Source organism: Nymphaea colorata, chromosome 6 (genome assembly GCF_008831285.2).
Source record: "Nymphaea colorata isolate Beijing-Zhang1983 chromosome 6, ASM883128v2, whole genome shotgun sequence".
NCBI lineage: Eukaryota > Viridiplantae > Streptophyta > Magnoliopsida > Nymphaeales > Nymphaeaceae > Nymphaea > Nymphaea colorata.
The window spans coordinates 8972127-8989745 of record NC_045143.1 but is presented as its reverse complement, the minus strand read 5'-3'; the positions used below and the strand labels follow the sequence as shown (position 1 = coordinate 8989745).

At 37.9% G+C, this 17619-nt stretch overlaps 1 protein-coding gene across 11 annotated transcripts in view; it reads right to left on the bottom strand.

Moving 5' to 3' along the window:
• The window catches only part of LOC116255452 (putative ion channel POLLUX-like 2), a 58909-nt gene that overhangs the window by 39452 nt on the left and 1838 nt on the right, over positions 1 to 17619 (bottom strand). For 9 of the 11 annotated variants that reach the window (XR_007573592.1, XR_007573593.1, XM_050078282.1 and 6 more), the window contains exons 2-5: positions 17448 to 17554; positions 14698 to 14789; positions 3895 to 4178; positions 2900 to 2971 (exon numbers count right to left, since the gene is read on the bottom strand). Coding sequence is in view for 9 of the 11 variants with exons in the window: in XM_050078282.1 (XP_049934239.1) it covers positions 2900 to 2971; positions 3895 to 4178; positions 14698 to 14789; positions 17448 to 17554 (555 nt within the window). In the remaining 2 variants the exon portion in view is untranslated. Of the gene's footprint in view, positions 1 to 1691; positions 2023 to 2899; positions 2972 to 3894; positions 4179 to 14697; positions 14790 to 16312; positions 16403 to 17447; positions 17555 to 17619 lie in introns of those variants that run through there. The other 2 variants (XM_050078281.1, XM_050078283.1) reach the window with 2 other exon arrangements.

Here is a 17619-nt window from a genome sequence, read left to right as displayed (position 1 = left end):
AGCAGGAAATATTTCAGCTACAGTAATGAGAGCAAAGTCTTACGCAGTATTATCTCTCGGTCAAGTCCATGAAAGACCGAACTTCGGTTGCCTGGGTGCAAGACATGTCAAAAAAATCATCAAGAGCAGACCATGGTGGCCAGATTCTTATCAGGGTTATCTCCAAATTATGCAGTGGCTAAGGTGAAAATGCTTACAGGTGCCAAGGTTTATACTTTGGCCGATGCATACAATCGCTCAACCAGTCAACCGCCTTGCAGTCACTCTACCTCAAACACCTAATGATTCCTCTTTGTCAACTCCAGTAGCCATGGGAGGCTGTCAACGTGGCTCTATCTTTCCCAACCATAGTAGAGCCAAGATAAAGGCACAGGAGGCCATGGAAGACTTCAATGCACTTATTGTGGCAAAAAGGGTCATCTGGAGGATAGGTGCTAGGACAAGCACAAGTGTCCACCCTCTTTAGCTCCTCCACATAAAGCAATTGCTCAGGCAGCATCTCCCACATTGGAGTCAACTACTCCCACAATGGAGGATCAAATGCTCACAGCAAGAGCAAAAGCCGACGTCACACCCGCTGGTTGGAACAAGCTAATAGCCAGACGACTAAGTCTGTTGTATGCATTAGTGAGATCAGGAATTTCACTCCCAGTGAGCATTTGATCCTTGGCAGCTGCATACTCAGGAGACAGACCAGCGAGAAACTTTGCAACCATGGTAGGTTCAAAGTGTGACTTATAACAAGATTTGCATGGAGGGCACGGGAATTTCAATCTCTCATAGGTCGCTTTAACAAATGCAAAATACTGTAATAGATCCTGATTTCTCTGTCGAAGATTGTGCAACTCCTCTTCAACTTGAAGGATTTTACTTACATTTTTGTCTTGTGAATATGTCTGCCTCAGGAATTGCCACATCTCCTTAGCAGTTGTATAGTAAGTAATAGTAGAAGCAATTTGTGGTTGGACGTTGTTCATAATCTAAGACATAACCATGATGTTGTCCTCTTTCCAGGTCATGTATTTCCCTGATTTGTCAATAGGTTCATCCTCTTCAATTATATGCCTCTTTCGATGTCCTTTGACTGACAGCATAAAGGACCTAGACCACAATTCATAGTTGTGTCCATCTAACTTGATGGTAGATCCATAGGAGAAGGGACTTCCAGCTCCTTTATGATCATTGCCACCCTCTGGTTTGTTGTTCTCAGCCATAATGAACCACAACAGGAATTAATGTAGAAGAACAAGAATACTACAATAAAAATTGTGCAGCAGGTAGAACACATAAAAGACAGTCCTATTTGCAATTAATCGGTCATGCAAAGGGGCTGATAAACAAAGCAGGAATCAGCTATATCACATGCAGTCCCCCCTTCCATATATCACCAATGCACAACAACACCCCACAAGAAATAACCGAGACCTCCTTCACACAAACTTGAGCAGACAAAACAGCAAACGTGCACAGGTTTATATACTTCTTCAAGCAGTCTTGAGTAGAAAGAGCAAACGAGACAATTTTTGGTAACGACAGCCACCTATTTTTTTCAGTCATAGAATCTCAACTTCAGATTTATTTCAACTTGATATTAAACTTCAACTTCAGATTCATTTCAACATGATATCAAACTTCAACTTTGCTGCTTCATTGCACAATATTAAAGACAGTAAAAGAAAACTCAAACTTGCCTGCCCATCACGACTCCAACTATGCTGCGCCACCATATGACATACCTTCAAACTTGCCAGCACAACATACCTTCAACTGCTCCACCAAACGACATACTTTCAAACTTACCAACACCACGACATGCCTTCAACTGCGCTGCTCCACCACACAACTTCAAGTGTGCATCGACCTAGGGTTTTAAGAAACCCTAGGTTGGGATATGAGAGACAAGGCTGATCAGATGTGCCTGCCTAAAGAGCTTAGATGTGCTTCCACACGTGAGAGTAGAGAAGAGAAGAGAAGAGCACCACCGCCCTAGCCAATCAGAAGTCCACCAGCTCTGATACCAAGCTGAACAATGGAGGAAGAAACGAGAGAGAGAGAGAGAGAGACGGAAAAGGTCATTTTCATTATCGTACCCTAATCTCTACTTAAGAGAGATTAGGGATCGGCTGGAGTCTTTACACAAGAGAGACTCATAAAGTTGTAAAATGACAAAAGAAGACTCTAACTTTTCAATAATAAAAAAACTACCAAACTTAAACCTAAACTTTCTGATTTCAACAACAACCTCATGAGAAGAGAAATTGACACACATAGGCTAGATAGCATGGATTTAGCCCAAGTCATTTCAGCGGCAGTTTGAGACATAGCTTTGCACTAGATCTTGACACCACACATTTCTTTTTGCTTCTCCAGGATATAAGGTTGTCTCCCACAAATACATATCCAGTATTAAACTGCAAAAATATGCAGTGAAATACTAAAAATAATATAACAGATGCAACAAAACAGAAAACAAGAACTGAACAACAGAAGCATCATTTCTTAAAAAAAATGAGAGGACAAGAATGCCCTTGACGTGGTTTGACCGCACCCGGTGATGAGTTGGAGGTGCACTCACAACCAAGTAGTGTTGATGCAAGTGCAGCTGCTGTTTTGGTGAGTCCATGTGACATAACATTTACATATATATGTCTCAAAGATAAGCTCATATATAACACAATTATTAACTGGCTTGACATGTAAAAGGTTCGAACAGTTCAGGAAAACAAGACCGTGGTTATCTCTCGACTACAACAACCATGACACTTAACTGGTGTTTCGTAAAGCCCACAAATTACTGCACCAACACGATTGGATGACCAAAACAAGCACAAGAAGTTTGAATTTGTTCCAGCTTGAAGGGTACCAGTTCGAAAAGATAAAGTGCAAAGGTTATATGTACCTGTACTTGTAGAACAGGATTCCTCCAATGAAAACAAATGTGAGGCATGCAACAATCAGCAATATAAAGTACCTGAAAAACAATTAGCAATCACGCTGATCTCAACTAGAGCTCAATTATCCAAAACAAAATGGAATCAAAATGAAATTGATAACTAGAAGAATCTGCAAAGTTTGATGTTAGTTTTCCTTCAAATCTATTTTCAAGCACGTAAAGAAAATTAACACAGAAGCACCGCCAGAAGCAAACACCAAATGCAGAATTTCATACTCCTATGTAAACTTCAGAAACTTAATCCATTAAAAAAAAAAAAAAAAAAAAAAAAAAAAAAAAAAAAGACTACGTACCCCCCTGAAGCTCCTTGAAAGTTAGTCCAAAAAAAATACAAACATACAACTCATTTCAAAGAGTGTTACAAGTCTAGAGCCTATCAAGTCAAAGTCCTTAGGCATTAGTACTCCAGAAGCCAATAACCACTGCTGCAAAAGAGATGGATTTCACATATGTCATTCCATTTGCCTTACAGATAACAAAGCTTGAGGTTTGCACCGGCAGTGAATGTGTTCAATTCCTAACAGCAAATTAAGCAAATACAGAACTGTGTCTAGTGAGCATCTACACATACCAGAGATGGATTCTATGTTTTCAAAAGAACTAGGTGAAGCCTAGGAGGTAAGTTTGAGTCTTGGCCATAAAAAAAATCAGAATAAACACAAAATACGAGATACAAACATACTGACAGATAAAAAATAAAAATAATAGATGCACATCCTCTTAACAAAGATTTGTGCTAGAACTACATAAAAGACACAGTCCCTTGGAAAGACATTCAGAGCAGAAAGCATTAACTCAAATTCCAGCAAGAAACAGCTTGGAAGTTGGAAATGATCCACACTACCTGACAATGCTTCAGGCTGGTGAGCAACACAACAATCAAGGTCATGATAACTGTTGCTTCTGAGAGAGAAGGAGAGAGAGGGAGAGAGATCACTTACGTAGTAATATGTCGTTCTAGTTGTATATCTAGTAAGTAAAGGAATCTTGAAAAGCTCCATCTTAGATCTTGAAAAGATGGGAGGGTGACATCCAATTTAAGAGGTTGAGGTTTATTAGTGGAGCTGGATATGCATGCAAACATAGAAGCCGTCTTGAAGGCACAGGAGATCTTCAGTAGCAACTTCACTACCATTGCTGCTGAGTAAGAGATTAGTTTTGAACAGGACATCCTTGTCAAAAGAAAGGCTGATAAAAATCTGTAATGAGAACTTGAATAGCAACCCTGCAAAAAGTAACCAAAAAAGCAATAATAAACACCTAAAAAGTATAAACCAAATGCAGCACATGAATACATAGATAGGATTGCATGACATGCATCTGGTGCTTTACATGCTTATAATACTAAACAAACTCGCTGATACTAGCATAAGTCTGAAACAGTTTTCATATGTTACATCTATGTTAAGAAGACTTTGGCAGATAACATTTTAAATGTATGCCTCCAAATTTAGCGGGTTTATGTAACGCACCTCCTTTTCAAATGAATGACATTAAATAACTAAAAAATGACAGCAAACTGAAACTTTTTCCCCCCAAAATTTTGACACCTAAGATTGAACTATGTCACATAGGTGTATGGTGTGCATGTGCAAGTGTGGTAATTTTCAAAAGAAATGGTTATGCTACAAGGGTGAGCATGTGTGAGTGTACACCACATCTCTTTCTTTGTTGAAAATAAAATTTTGTCGTAAGGCTACATTAATCTAGCTCTAAAATTTTATATTAAATAAAATACAAGTTTTTCCTTTAAAAAGCCTACAAGGTGTCATCTTTGAAGGTGTCATCTTTTTACTTTTCAAAGGACATGAAGGGGTGACTTGAAGACAGAGGGTCAGCATTGTGTGTGACTGAATGGGATGGGAAAATGTGAGGAAAAAAATGAGAGCAAGAGAGGGGAAAAGGAAAGAGATAGAGGAGAAAGTGAGAGAGAGAGAGAGAGAGAGAGAGAGAGAAATAGAAAGGGAAAACAAGAGATGAAAAGAGAGAAAAGGGTGCCAGATGTTGCTACTATTTTCTGGCTCGGTCGCCATAGAGACAGAGAAGGCTGAGGATGCAAGAAGCATAAAGTGAAGTAAGTTTTCTTCTTTTTTTTTCAAAGAAAATGGCAGGTGCAGTCAGCGGCACCTGATTCGCATTGACAAGGCCAAGTGTGACACCCCAACCAAATCCACATCGCACAATGCTGATGCAGGTGAGGCGCCTATTTGGGTGTGTTTATAAGACATAGAGATTAAAAAATAACCGCCCAAATGCCTACCACTTAAAGGTCATAACTCATAAACAATGTTGAATATATATCCTTCCATATTGCATGTAGTATAGACATGACAGTTGCAGTATTCTCCTGCAACTAGTTTCATCTTTTCAGGGTGTAAATACTAAATACTCATACTGTACACATTGCATGCTATGGATCTGGCAGAAAGAAAAGGAGGCTGAAACACTCTCATTTTGAGTTTGAGTTTATAAATCCCTTGTAGCCAATGTTGTAAAAGGCAAATGTTAACTCATACTAATTGGGTTGAAAACAAGATATGCAATGTCATATGATGTACCATGCCATAAAAATCTTAAACCTTGTTAAAAGAAACATTATAAATTCAATAAATTTTTGAAATTTTGAATAAAAAAAACTGTTACTTAAAGTTAAGACTATCAGATGCTGGTGGGTCTACAAGGTTAAGACTAAGAGTGATGATTATCTTGAGAGATACAAGGCTAGGTTGGTTGATAAGGAATATGCTCAAAAATGCTTTTCTGAATAGTGATTTGAATGAAAATGTGTATATGAATACTCCTTCTAGCTTTGATATCTGTACGAGGAAAGTACTTCACCTCATAAAGGCAACATATGGTATGAAACAAGCCAGAAGACAACTTGATACTATGTTTGTCAAAAAATCTTCTGTAGGTTTGGTTATATTACTACTTTATGTTGATTATGTGACTATTACCAGCAATTAAGTAGAATGAATTAAACAAGTTAAATGTCTTCTAAAGAATGAATTTGAAATTACTGATCTAGCCTATCTAACCTATTTTTTTGATATTGAAGTTGCTTACAGTAAAACAGAATACTTGCTTTCAGATATAAATTTGCTAGTGATATTATAAGCAAGTTTGTAATCACTAATGACAAGTCAGTGTACACTCTTGAGGTGTTGGGAGTAAAGACCATAAATGATGGAGAAATTCTAGAGGATCCAACAGCATATCGGCAACACATTGGAGCCTTAACCCACTTATCCATTAACAGACCTGACATTCCACATGTTGTGTTGCAATCCAGTTCCAACAAGCCCCCACTTTTGCCCACATGGGAGCAATGATGAAAATTATCAGATATATCAAAAACACCATAAAAAAAAAAAAAAAAAATTACTTCTATCCTCCTTTTCCTCCTTACAGAAGATTGTTTATATTGATGCAGATTCGGTTGACCATAACAATAGACTTTCCACTACCAAATATATTTTTAGGTAATCTCCTGGTCTCATGGAGATGCAATAAGAAAAATAAGGTCCTCTTGTCCTCAATAGAAGCTCGGTATCATGCAGTGACTACTACTTCCATGGAGATTGTTGTTAAGATATGGGTCGGGCCTAGTCAGATCAGACCCAACCCAACTCATCTTAACCACACATGGGCAGTGGCATACTTGTAATTTTTAATATTGTTATGTGTACTTTGTTTGTATACTAAATTGTGATTAGTATATAATGATAACAAATATGGTTTGGTGTTACATATCAAAAATCTTACATGGCATTAGAGCAGGTTTTGCCACTGAGAATGTCTGGTAAGAATCTCTAATTTCTGCCTTAATCTCTGTTTTTCTGCCTTAATCCTGAAATCTCTGTTTTCTGCCCTAACCTCTGTCACCTAACCCTAATCCTTGCCGTCTAGCGTAATCCCAAAATTTCTGTTTTATCTCTGTTTGCCCTAATCCCTGCCGTCCGCCCTAATCCCAAAATTTCTGTTTTTATCTCTATTTTCTTATTGTTATCGCCTGCCCTAATCCCTGATGTCTACATTTCCCTCTGTTTTCTGATTACTGTAACTATGGATCACAACCACAATTCCACCATCTTGTCGTCCAGTTTCCTCTCTCAACTCATCTCACAAAAGCTCAACCATACCAACTATTTGACATCGAAACGTCAAATAGTTTCTTTCATCAAGAGTCACCGTCTCTATGGACATCTCAATGGCACCACAGGTGCGCCACCAGAATGGATCATGCGAGAGGTGAAAAATGCTGCAGGACAAGTTGAAGAAACCGTTGCATAAATCAATCCTGAATATGAGACGTGGATGGCTCATGATCAATCTCTTGTTGCATATATCACCTCCACATTATCTGAAGAAATTCTGACGGGCGTTGATGATGATTTTTCAGCACTTGAGTCACGGAATGTACTCGCTACCACGTATTCTCAAGTATCAAAAGCAAGATTCCTGCAACTCAAGAGGCAATTTCAAGATATCAAGCGAGAAACACCCTTAGTTTTGGAGTACATACATGAAATCAAAAATTTCAGCGACTAGCTTGCAATCATAGGGCACCCAGTCAGTGACAAGGACAAGGTACAGCAGGTTCTGAATGAATTGGGGTCAGATTTTGATGTTTTCTGCACTGCTTTAAAGGTATTAATTGTATTTCCCTCTTTTGAAGACTTAAAAGTAAAATTGATTCAGCATGAAGCAAGTCGTATACAGCGACAAGAATTACCTCCTTCTAGTAGTCATAATGTGCTGGTCACTGGCACCCATGCTTTGCAAGGAAGTCGTCCTAGAGTTTGGAACATGCAGGCAGGGATGCGGAGAGGTATTCTTCCTACACCAAACACAAATGCACAAGCAAATGTACCACGAAGAATACCTACTTGTTTTTATTGCAATAAGAGAGGTCATGTGAAGTCAGAATGTTGGCATAACCCCCAAAATAAAGGAAAACTGGTTAGGTATGACAATAAGGCAGTAGGGTGAACTATGTCGAACACGATAGCAGCATCAAACATTTCTCCTAATGTGCAGCAGATGTTAATGACAGCTTTGTCCAAAGTCAATCTTAAGCAAAACAAGGAAGGACAATGGTATGTGGATTCTAGTGCAGCAGTTCACGTGACTGATGATGCAAGTAAGCTCTCTAGTGCTCTCCCTTATTTTGCTAAAGGCTCAGTTGTCACAGAAGATGGTTCCCATCAAAAAATATCTCATATTGGAAATGCACACATATCCAAGGCTCATTCCTCCATACCTTTAAAGAACATTCTTGTTGTTCCAGATGTCAAGAAAAATATCATTTTTGTGTCAAAACTTATTGATGATACTCTTTCTTTTGTTGAGTTTACTCCTTCTTCTGTTTATATCAAGGACGCTCGAACCAAGAAGACGTTCGCTGAGAGTGTTCGCAAAGGAGACATGTACGTCATTGAAGAAGCTCCAAAGGTGTCCAAGTCGAGATTCATATTCATCTTTTCTCAGTCATAATGAAGTCAATACCATTCATTTGGCATGGTCGTTTAGCCCATTGTAGTCGGTCTTTCATTCAAAGTCTTGTTGCAAACGGACTACTATTACATAAGTCCAATCAATGAGTCTAGCATGTGCTCAAGTTGTCATATTAGTAAGAGTTCTGCTCTTCCTTTCCAATCAATAAATAAGCGAGCTTCGAAGTTATTTGATACCATATATTCTGGTGTTTGGGGGCCTGCTCCTATTTCCTCTTCTTCTGGGAGCAAATATTATATTGTTTTCATTGATTCTTATTCACGTTACACATGGATTCACTTTGGTAACGTTTGATGGGCTGGAAATCTGGAATTGGAAATATATTTCTGACAATATATTTCTTGGAAAAAAAGAATGGGAAAAATCTTTTCGATTCTCATTTTGATGTGTGTGTGATGACTAAGAAATATATTTCCAGAAATATATTTCTTAATTTGATGGAAAAGAACTATATTTTGAGGTTTAAAGGAAGAAGGGAGTGAGGGAGGAAGAAGGGAGGCAGAGGAAAGAAGAAGGAGCGAGGGAGGAAGAAGGGAGGCGGAGGGAGGAAGAAGGGAAAGAGGGAGGCAGAAGGGAGGCGGAGGAAGAACGAGCAAGGGAGGAAGAAGGCGAGCGAGGGATGAAGAGGCGGAGGTAACGGTCAAAATGAAACCATAAAAAAGGACAATGAAACCATAAAATGTGTTCGGAATAGTGGAGGATTTCGCTTAAACTCGTCACAAAGTTAATCAGGCTCAAACAACAATTTTCAAATTTTTTTACTGTCCAGTCAAGTGCTAAAATTTTATCATATTGATAGTGCAAATAACCAAGGATCCGTGCTTCTATATAGAACCTTGTGTAGAGTATAGGAATGTGGAAATTTTACTACCTGCCTAACCTAGAATGCTAGACCAGGTCAATCCTGGTCTTAAGACTAGCAGTGGATTTGGATTGGTGGTTCAATATTCACGACGTTGAGTTCATTTCCCCTACAAGGAGAACTAAAACTGGCTGCATCCAGTCAAAACCAACATTAGCAGGCAAGCCTTAGAAATTGGACAAACTGGTGTGATGGTTAGTCTCTCTCTCATCCTGACCTCATCCCGACCTCAAACGGAAGCTCGAATGCAAGCATGGCAAATGGTGAGTCTCTCTTTGTCTCTCACTCTCTCGCGCTCTAGCCGCTCGACGAGGGTTGTGGTTTTTTTTAGAATTCAACCCTCGTCGAGGGTTTTTTTAGAACCCTCGGCAAGGGTTCTGAATCTTTTCAGAACTTCTCGATGAGGGTTCTGATTTTGTTTCAGAACCTTTGTCGAGGGTTCTTTAATATCATTCAGAACCCTCGGCGAGGGATTTTTTCATACCCTCGTCCAGGGTTTAGTCAATCGAAGGTTTCAAACTTTGATTGAAGAAACCCTCAACCAAATGGAGGGTTTCAATTTCTTTTCCTTGTACTCTTCTTTTGTCTTTCTTCTCTCCCTCTCTCTGTGTGTATGTTTTTCTTCTCTTCTGTTCTGTGTCTGTTTTCTTCCTGCGCGCTGTGTATGTGGTCCTTCTCCAATACTGTGAAGAATCGACTGTGGTGGGGGTTGAGGCAGCAGCAGCGTGAAGCAGCGATGGAGGATGAAGATGAGAAAAGGAAGACGAGGGTAGCCTCAAACGCGAAGAGGAGAAGCGTAACGGTCAAAAAAATATTTCCAGAAATTTTTTTCCAACTCTCAGGCGGAAAAAAAATTCTGAAAATGCCTTCAACGGTCACTTTTTCCTTCCCTTATTTGATGGGGAGGAAATTTTTTAAAAAATTTGAATTTTTTTTCTCGTTGAACAGTGTATTTCTCATCCATCAAACGTTACCTTTATGAAAAGCAAATCAGAGGTTTTCCGCTTGTTCACTCAATTACATGTCTTTGTCCAAAACAAATACTCTAATAATATTGTGTATTTCCAATGTGATGGTGGTGGTGAGTTCATTTCAAATGAATTTACTGAATATTTACTAAATCATGGGATCACTAGACAAATTTCATGTCCACACACACCACAACAAAATGGTATTGTTGAAAGAAAGCATAGGCACATAGTTGAAAGTACTCCAAGTATGATGCATAACACAGGTGTGCCCATGAATTTATGGATTGAAGTCTTTCATACTGTTGTTCATGTTATTAATCGACTGCCACCATCCATACTTGAAGGAAAATCTTCATTATTTATTTTACATCAACAACAGCCAAATTATGATGAACTAAGTGTTTTTGGATGCATCTGTTATGTTCATGGATGTTTCCTTGAAAAATAAGTTTCAAGATCGAGCTGTTATGTGCAGATTTGTGGGTTATGCAGAGAATTATAAAGGCTATCACTGCTACAATCCAAAGACTGGACATGTGCATATTTTACGACATGTTTTTTATCAACACAGGTTGAAAGACTTAAAGGAGCCACATGCGATGTTCAATACAAGCAATAATACATATGATTCATGGTTGAGCACTGAAATATTAGGCCAAGGAAATGATGCATACCACACACACAGTGACAAAATCATCAATGATTCTAAGGCAGCCTCAAGTGTTCAGATGGACAGCACGCCTCCACCTCCTCAGACAACCAGCATGTCTTCGCCTAATCGGTTTTCAAGAATAGTATATACTCGTGATCAGTTCCAGCAACCGCTCCAGAAACTGTCAACACTTGCTCACGTAGTTCAGAATGTGTACGACACCCTATTGATAGATGGGTAAGTTATGATAACTTCTCCTTAGATTTTCAACTTTTTATGACAGAATTGAGCAAAGGGGTAGAGCCAAAATGTTATGAACACGCATGCAAGAACAAGTATTGGGTTGAGAACATGAATGAAGAAATGGCTGCTTTAAACAAATGTCAAACTTGGGCGATTGTTCCTCGTCCGGATAATAGGAATGTAGTGGGTTCAAAATGGGTTTACAAACTCAAATATAAACCTGATGAAAGTATTGATAAACATAAGGCTCGTCTTGTGGCTAGAGGCTTTACTCAACAGTACGGAAAAGATTATGATGAGACTTTCAATCCAGTTGTCAAGATGGGAACAATACGGGTTGTCATTTCCCTTGCAGTCTCACATGGATGGACTTTATATCAGTTGGATGTTAAAAATGTTTTTTTCTATGGTTTTTTGAAAGAAGAAGTATACATGGAACAACCTTCAGGTTATGCTACTAATGATCCAACCAAATGGGTGTGTAAGTTACAAATAACATTATATGAGCTTAAGCAAGCATCTCGCTCATGGTTTGATAGATTTTCTATTCATGTACAGCAGGCTGGTTTTCTTTATCATTCCTTATTCATATATCATTCATGTGAAATTACAACTTGGCTACTCATATATGTAGATGACATAGTTCTCACTAGAAATTCTTCATGTCATATATCTCATGTTATGGAAATATTGAAACAACAATTCAAAATGAAGGATCTCGGTGAACTACGGTATTTTTTGGGTGTCGAGCTTGATAGAAAGGGCGACATGTTTACTCTTACGAAGCAACAAATATACTCTTGATATGTTGCACAAAGCAGGTATGACAAGTTGCAAGCCCATCACTACTCCTAGTGTTCTCAACACAAAATTAAATGCCTATGATGGGAGTAATGCATATCTGAATCCTAGTTTTTAATCGGAGTATAGTTGGCATGTTGCAATATCTCACCTTTACATGCCCAGACATAATATATGCAGTGAATCAAGTTTCTCAGTTTATGCACGCACCCACAAAAGGACATATCGATGCTACTAAACGTATTTTGCATTATCTTAAAGCTACTCTTGGGGATGGACTTGTCTACACAAGAACGGCAATACCATTTTCACCTATACTGATGCAAATTGGACCAGTGATCCAGATGATAGATGATCAGTTTCAGGTTATTGTATCTTCCTTAACTCCAATCTTGTTTGTTGGAGTAGCAGGAAACAACATGCAGTTGCCAAATCGAGCACTAAGGCAAAATATAGGGCAACGGCTGCAGGCGCGGCTGAAGCTTCATGGTTGCGTCATCTGCTTGGGGAACTCTCTCTTCCTATTGCCCAATCATCTTTATTTTGTGATAACCAAAGTGCCAACAAGATTGCTTTCAATCATATCATACATAATCGTATTAACATATAGAGATTGATCAACATTTCATTCGCCAGAGATTGAGAAAAACAAAATTGTTCCTACTTATATACTCACGTCTCAACAAGTGGCTGATCTATTTACCAATGGTCTCACAGAGCATCATTTCTGGGAATCGAAGAACAAGTTGTCAATGATCAAACCTCATGCACAACTTGAGGGGGACTGTTAAGATATGGGTCGGGCCTAGTCAGATCAGACCTGACCCGACTCATCTTAACCACACGCATGGGCGACGGCATACTTGTAGTTTTTAATATTGTTTGTGTATTTTGTTTGTATACTAAATTGTAATTAGTATATAATGATAACAAGAGGCAGGCGTCAAGGCTGCTGCCCTCATTCTTCTCTCTCTCTCTTGCAAGAGCAGTCTATTCCTTTTCTCCTCCTTTTGTATCTACTAAAGACTCCATCCGGTGGTTTGGTGTTACATAACAAAAATCTTACAATTGTGTGGTTAAAGAGTATAAAAATATGGGAATTCATATCGAAGAAGCTACGAAACTCTCTTGTAATAACAAAAGAATTATTTGGTTAGCTAGCAGTTACATGTTCCACGAAAGAACAAAACATATTGAGATGGATTATCATTTTGTTTGAGAATCATATCTTTAGAATTCCATAAACTATCTTTTGTTCCTTCATAGTATCGGCTTGTAGAATTTTTCACCAAGGCTCTTGCATCCAATAGATTTCAGTTTTCTCCTAACAAACTTTTGATAATTACATCATAAGTTTGAGGGGGATATTAGATTTTATGTAAACACTTGCATATGTGTGTGTGTTTGTGAATGCGTGAGTGTGTGTGAGTGTGTATCCTGTCATTTATTACAATCTCTATGCATGTATGCCTCCTTTAGCAATATAAGTACAAACAAACCTAGATCAAAAGTTATGTCACATAGGTATGGGTACGGGTGCCGGTGCGGGTATGGGTACTTACCATTTTCAAAAAACTTGGGTGCGGGGGTACGGCCGTATATATATATAAACAATAAGAAATACTTAGAAAATATGTATCAAAATAAAGAATATACATCAACATAAACAAATAAATAACATAAAAAATATATATCAACGGCTCTTGCACCAGTGTGTTTAAGAAACCTATGAAAAACTTTAAACATATGGACAACCAAGCAGGCCCCTAGTCAAATATGAACATCAATCGAATTTTCACATCCAAAGAATAGAATAAAAAGTAAGGTGGAAAAAATTAAACCAAAGTAAAATTAAGCAATTTAGATCTATAGATACCCAAGTGTCAAAGTACCCATTTTGGGTATGGGTACGGCGACACGGGTACGTGGACCTTACTAAAGTACCCATGTGACTTAGATCAAAAGCCTATGAAGAACAGAAGCAATCTGATCTGATACTTCCCTGGTTCGCAGCTTCCATCTCAGCCTCCTCAATGAGCTGTCCCATATATAATGAAGCATCTGCTAGGGAACCAAACGCTAGAATGGCCTTAAGTGACAGTCTGGAATCTGGATAATAAACTCATCGTTATGGATCCAGACCCACAATCAGAACATATGGTGACAAACAGAAACATGTCTTAACAGTTATAACGTTGCTTACACCCCACAACTAATGTGAATTTTTGCATTGTATGTTGTTATATATCTAACTTTGGGTTCAACTAATACAGGTTAGATTACGCATTTTTTTGCAAAACATTGGTTATAAAGCCGTAATCATCAAGAGCTCCAAAGGAGGAAAATGGGCAACAATAAGACTAATTTCAGCCCATAATGAACCCAATTATTTACACCTAGAAAACAATGGCACGAGGCTACTGCCTCTGAACTCCAAACTTCTTGGGTAATTCTATAGGACACTGGAACTGTTTAAATATCCAACCAAGTGCAGCAATGTAGTAATCTTTGCCAACATTTAGTCTCGGTCCAATGTACAACAAATTAACATCACTCGGATGTGTGCAAGGATAGAAAACAACCATCACTCTAGATATACCTTTTTGTTCAGTAGAGAAGCGTAAATTTGACAAAGTGACGCAAGGACATGCATGCCATTAACACATAGTAAACCCAAGACAGAAGAATAATCACATACCTCACTTTGCAAGGGATTCATTTTTCTTGAAGATAAAGATGACTCAGGCACGGAAGCAGGTTCTGCCCCTTCATTGATTCCCGGTAACTTACCTAGAAGCGTAAATAATAACAAACATATAAAATTACATATTTATACTTGTAAAAGACTAATTTCTAGCTAAATGTGCATGCATTACCTTTGGACCTTTGGTGACTACTACACTGTTATTCCACTTAAAAGGAAATTTTTGGCCTACAAAGCTGCAAGATTTGTGCCTAATCTTATGATTTCACCAAATTAATCATGTTTCTTGATTCTTTTTCAGGGTTGAATAATACATGAAAATTGAGCTTTACTGACAGTTTTGAGATTCAAAGTAGAGAAGCAAAGCTGGAAGCAGATTTCCAACAATTAAAATTTTAAACTAATCAAAGTGCTAACCTTTGACTCAGTAAGATACTCAAGAATCTTTGTGATACACTTCAAATGTGTATAATACTGAATCAAAGTTTGATGCTTCACTCAACTGAGGAACCCTAATTAGGATATAGGATACCTATAATTGAAATAGCATAAAAATTGCTACCCTTAACAACATCCATAGCCACTTTTATAAAATTATTATAAAACTGTCAGGACAGACATATATTACAAAATGCCACTTTCGCTCCAGTTACTACATCACATGGTGCTTTCTAATGATCAGGCTAGAAGAACATTATGTTCTGATAGTTTTACATTTGTTATGACCTAAACCTATTGAATGAATAGAATCTCCTACATAATCTGCTCAAATGTGGTACATGTTTGGAGATTTGGTTATTTTTTTCAGATATGGATCTGATGTGAGCCTGCATATGTAGTCATCCATTGAGGGGCATTTCTTTCATTGCATGCCCGAAGTTGTATTATATAATCAAGAGAGTCCCAGCCCGCATCATAAGGGAGCTTTTTGCACATATGTGAAGGTTTGTTCTCCCATCTTTTTCCCATGCAGACCAGCTTCAGTTTGGCAGGTTTATTGCTTTCCATAGGATCAGAGAAAGAACTAGAACAGGGTATGTGCTCTTAGTTGAAGGTCCTGTTAGAAGTCGGAGGTCTGATATTTTCCATTCATGAATATTATTCTTGAAGCTAAGCTCAGAGGTCTGTATTTTCCATAAACTCATTCCTACATTGAAAATTAATCTGCCTAATTTGTTCTTAATTTACAAAGTGTAGGAGATAGAGCATACTGTTTTAGTGATTTCCTTGAACTTATAAAAGTCAATAGAATTGTCTGAAGGGTATTTTGTAACTGGACCCCTCAAAGAATGGAATTACTGTTTGTCACCATATTGTAGAGTGAGTTCTCACCATCGTACATGCTAGCAACTGGCTAATGAGATCTTGAACTGAAGTCTTTCACTTTGTTGTTTATGTAATAAATCATGTTTCTGTGGAAACCTTGAATAGGGAGTCTCCATATTTTATTCTCTACAGTAAACATCTAGAAAATAAACAGTTGAGATCTCTTTTTCTGTCTGACATGTTTATATGGATAAAGAAAAAAAATTGGAAACATGAGAAACTTTAAGAAAATTGAACAAAAATTTAGTTGGCTCAAAATGGATTCGTAAAATAAAACATGAACCTTGCAGAAGTATGGAGAGATATAAAGCAAAAATTGCCATAAGATCATTCATTCATGAGCACAAGTTCGCTGGTGATGAAACTTGCAGTCCTGCAATAAAGATGGACAAAATTTAATATTTTCCAAACTTTAGTTGTTCATTGTGATTGTTCACTAAATCAGATGGATGTTCAAAAGGCATTTCCATGCAGCAACTTGAAAGAAGTCCGGTTGGGTGTGATCAAGGTGATCCTAACACTTACGTTTGTAAATGAAGAAATTCATTTATAGGTCAAGAGATGTTTCAGGTTCACAATTCAGAAGTTCTTCTCAAGAAAAACAAAGGCAGTGGTTCATACTTCATACATTCATATCTTGATTGTTTTCTAATATCTATAGAAAGGAAGGTCGTATAAATCTTCTTATAGGTAGACGATATAATATTATAGGGGAGCACATTCAAGAGAATAAAGCTCTGCAATGAAAAGTTTCAAATGAGGACCTTAGGAAGTTGAATATTTTCTTGGACTTGAAATTGACAAGGAGGATGAATGATGACTCAACATAAGTATACTCTTCCCTTACTTGGTAAAAGTGGAAAGAAATACTGCAATTCCATAAACGATATGCTTCAATATTTAACTTTCATATCAAATATGCTTTACTCAGCTAACCATGCATATCAGTACATGCACGAACCAAAGGCCATTCACATGGAGACTATGAAGTGGATATTAAGCCATGTGATGGGCACCATAAGAGACGGTGTTGTATATGAGAAAAAAAAGGAATCAAGATATGATGGTGTTAATATACATTCAGATGTGGATCGAACTGGATATCCTAATGAAAGAAGGTCAATCTCTGGTCATCCACTGAGGGGCATTTCTGTCATTACATGCCCTAGAGTGTTTATATACTTAAGACAAGCACAGTCCCCATCCAAAGGAAGATCTGTTGCAAACAATAGTGAATAGGTCATTTCACACTCCACAGGTTGCTTTTCTTACAGTAATGTAAAATTGGAGTCGGCACTTTTAGTGCTCAAGCATTTCAAACCAGAGTACATTAGGAAAGCAATGCTATCAGCCCTACTAATCATTAAAATGAAATGGCTATATCACATTTATATGAACAGTACCCTATTCATGCTCACCTTCACCACTTGTTAAAAGCATTTGATTTGAGGTCCTATGTATTCCTCGCCCACATAATGGTACAAACCTAGAATGTAATCCCCATCTAAGCAATGGTGCCAATTTCCTGGAAATAAATGTAATTTATCAAAAAATCAGCAGAAATACCAAAATATTGATGTAAACGTATTA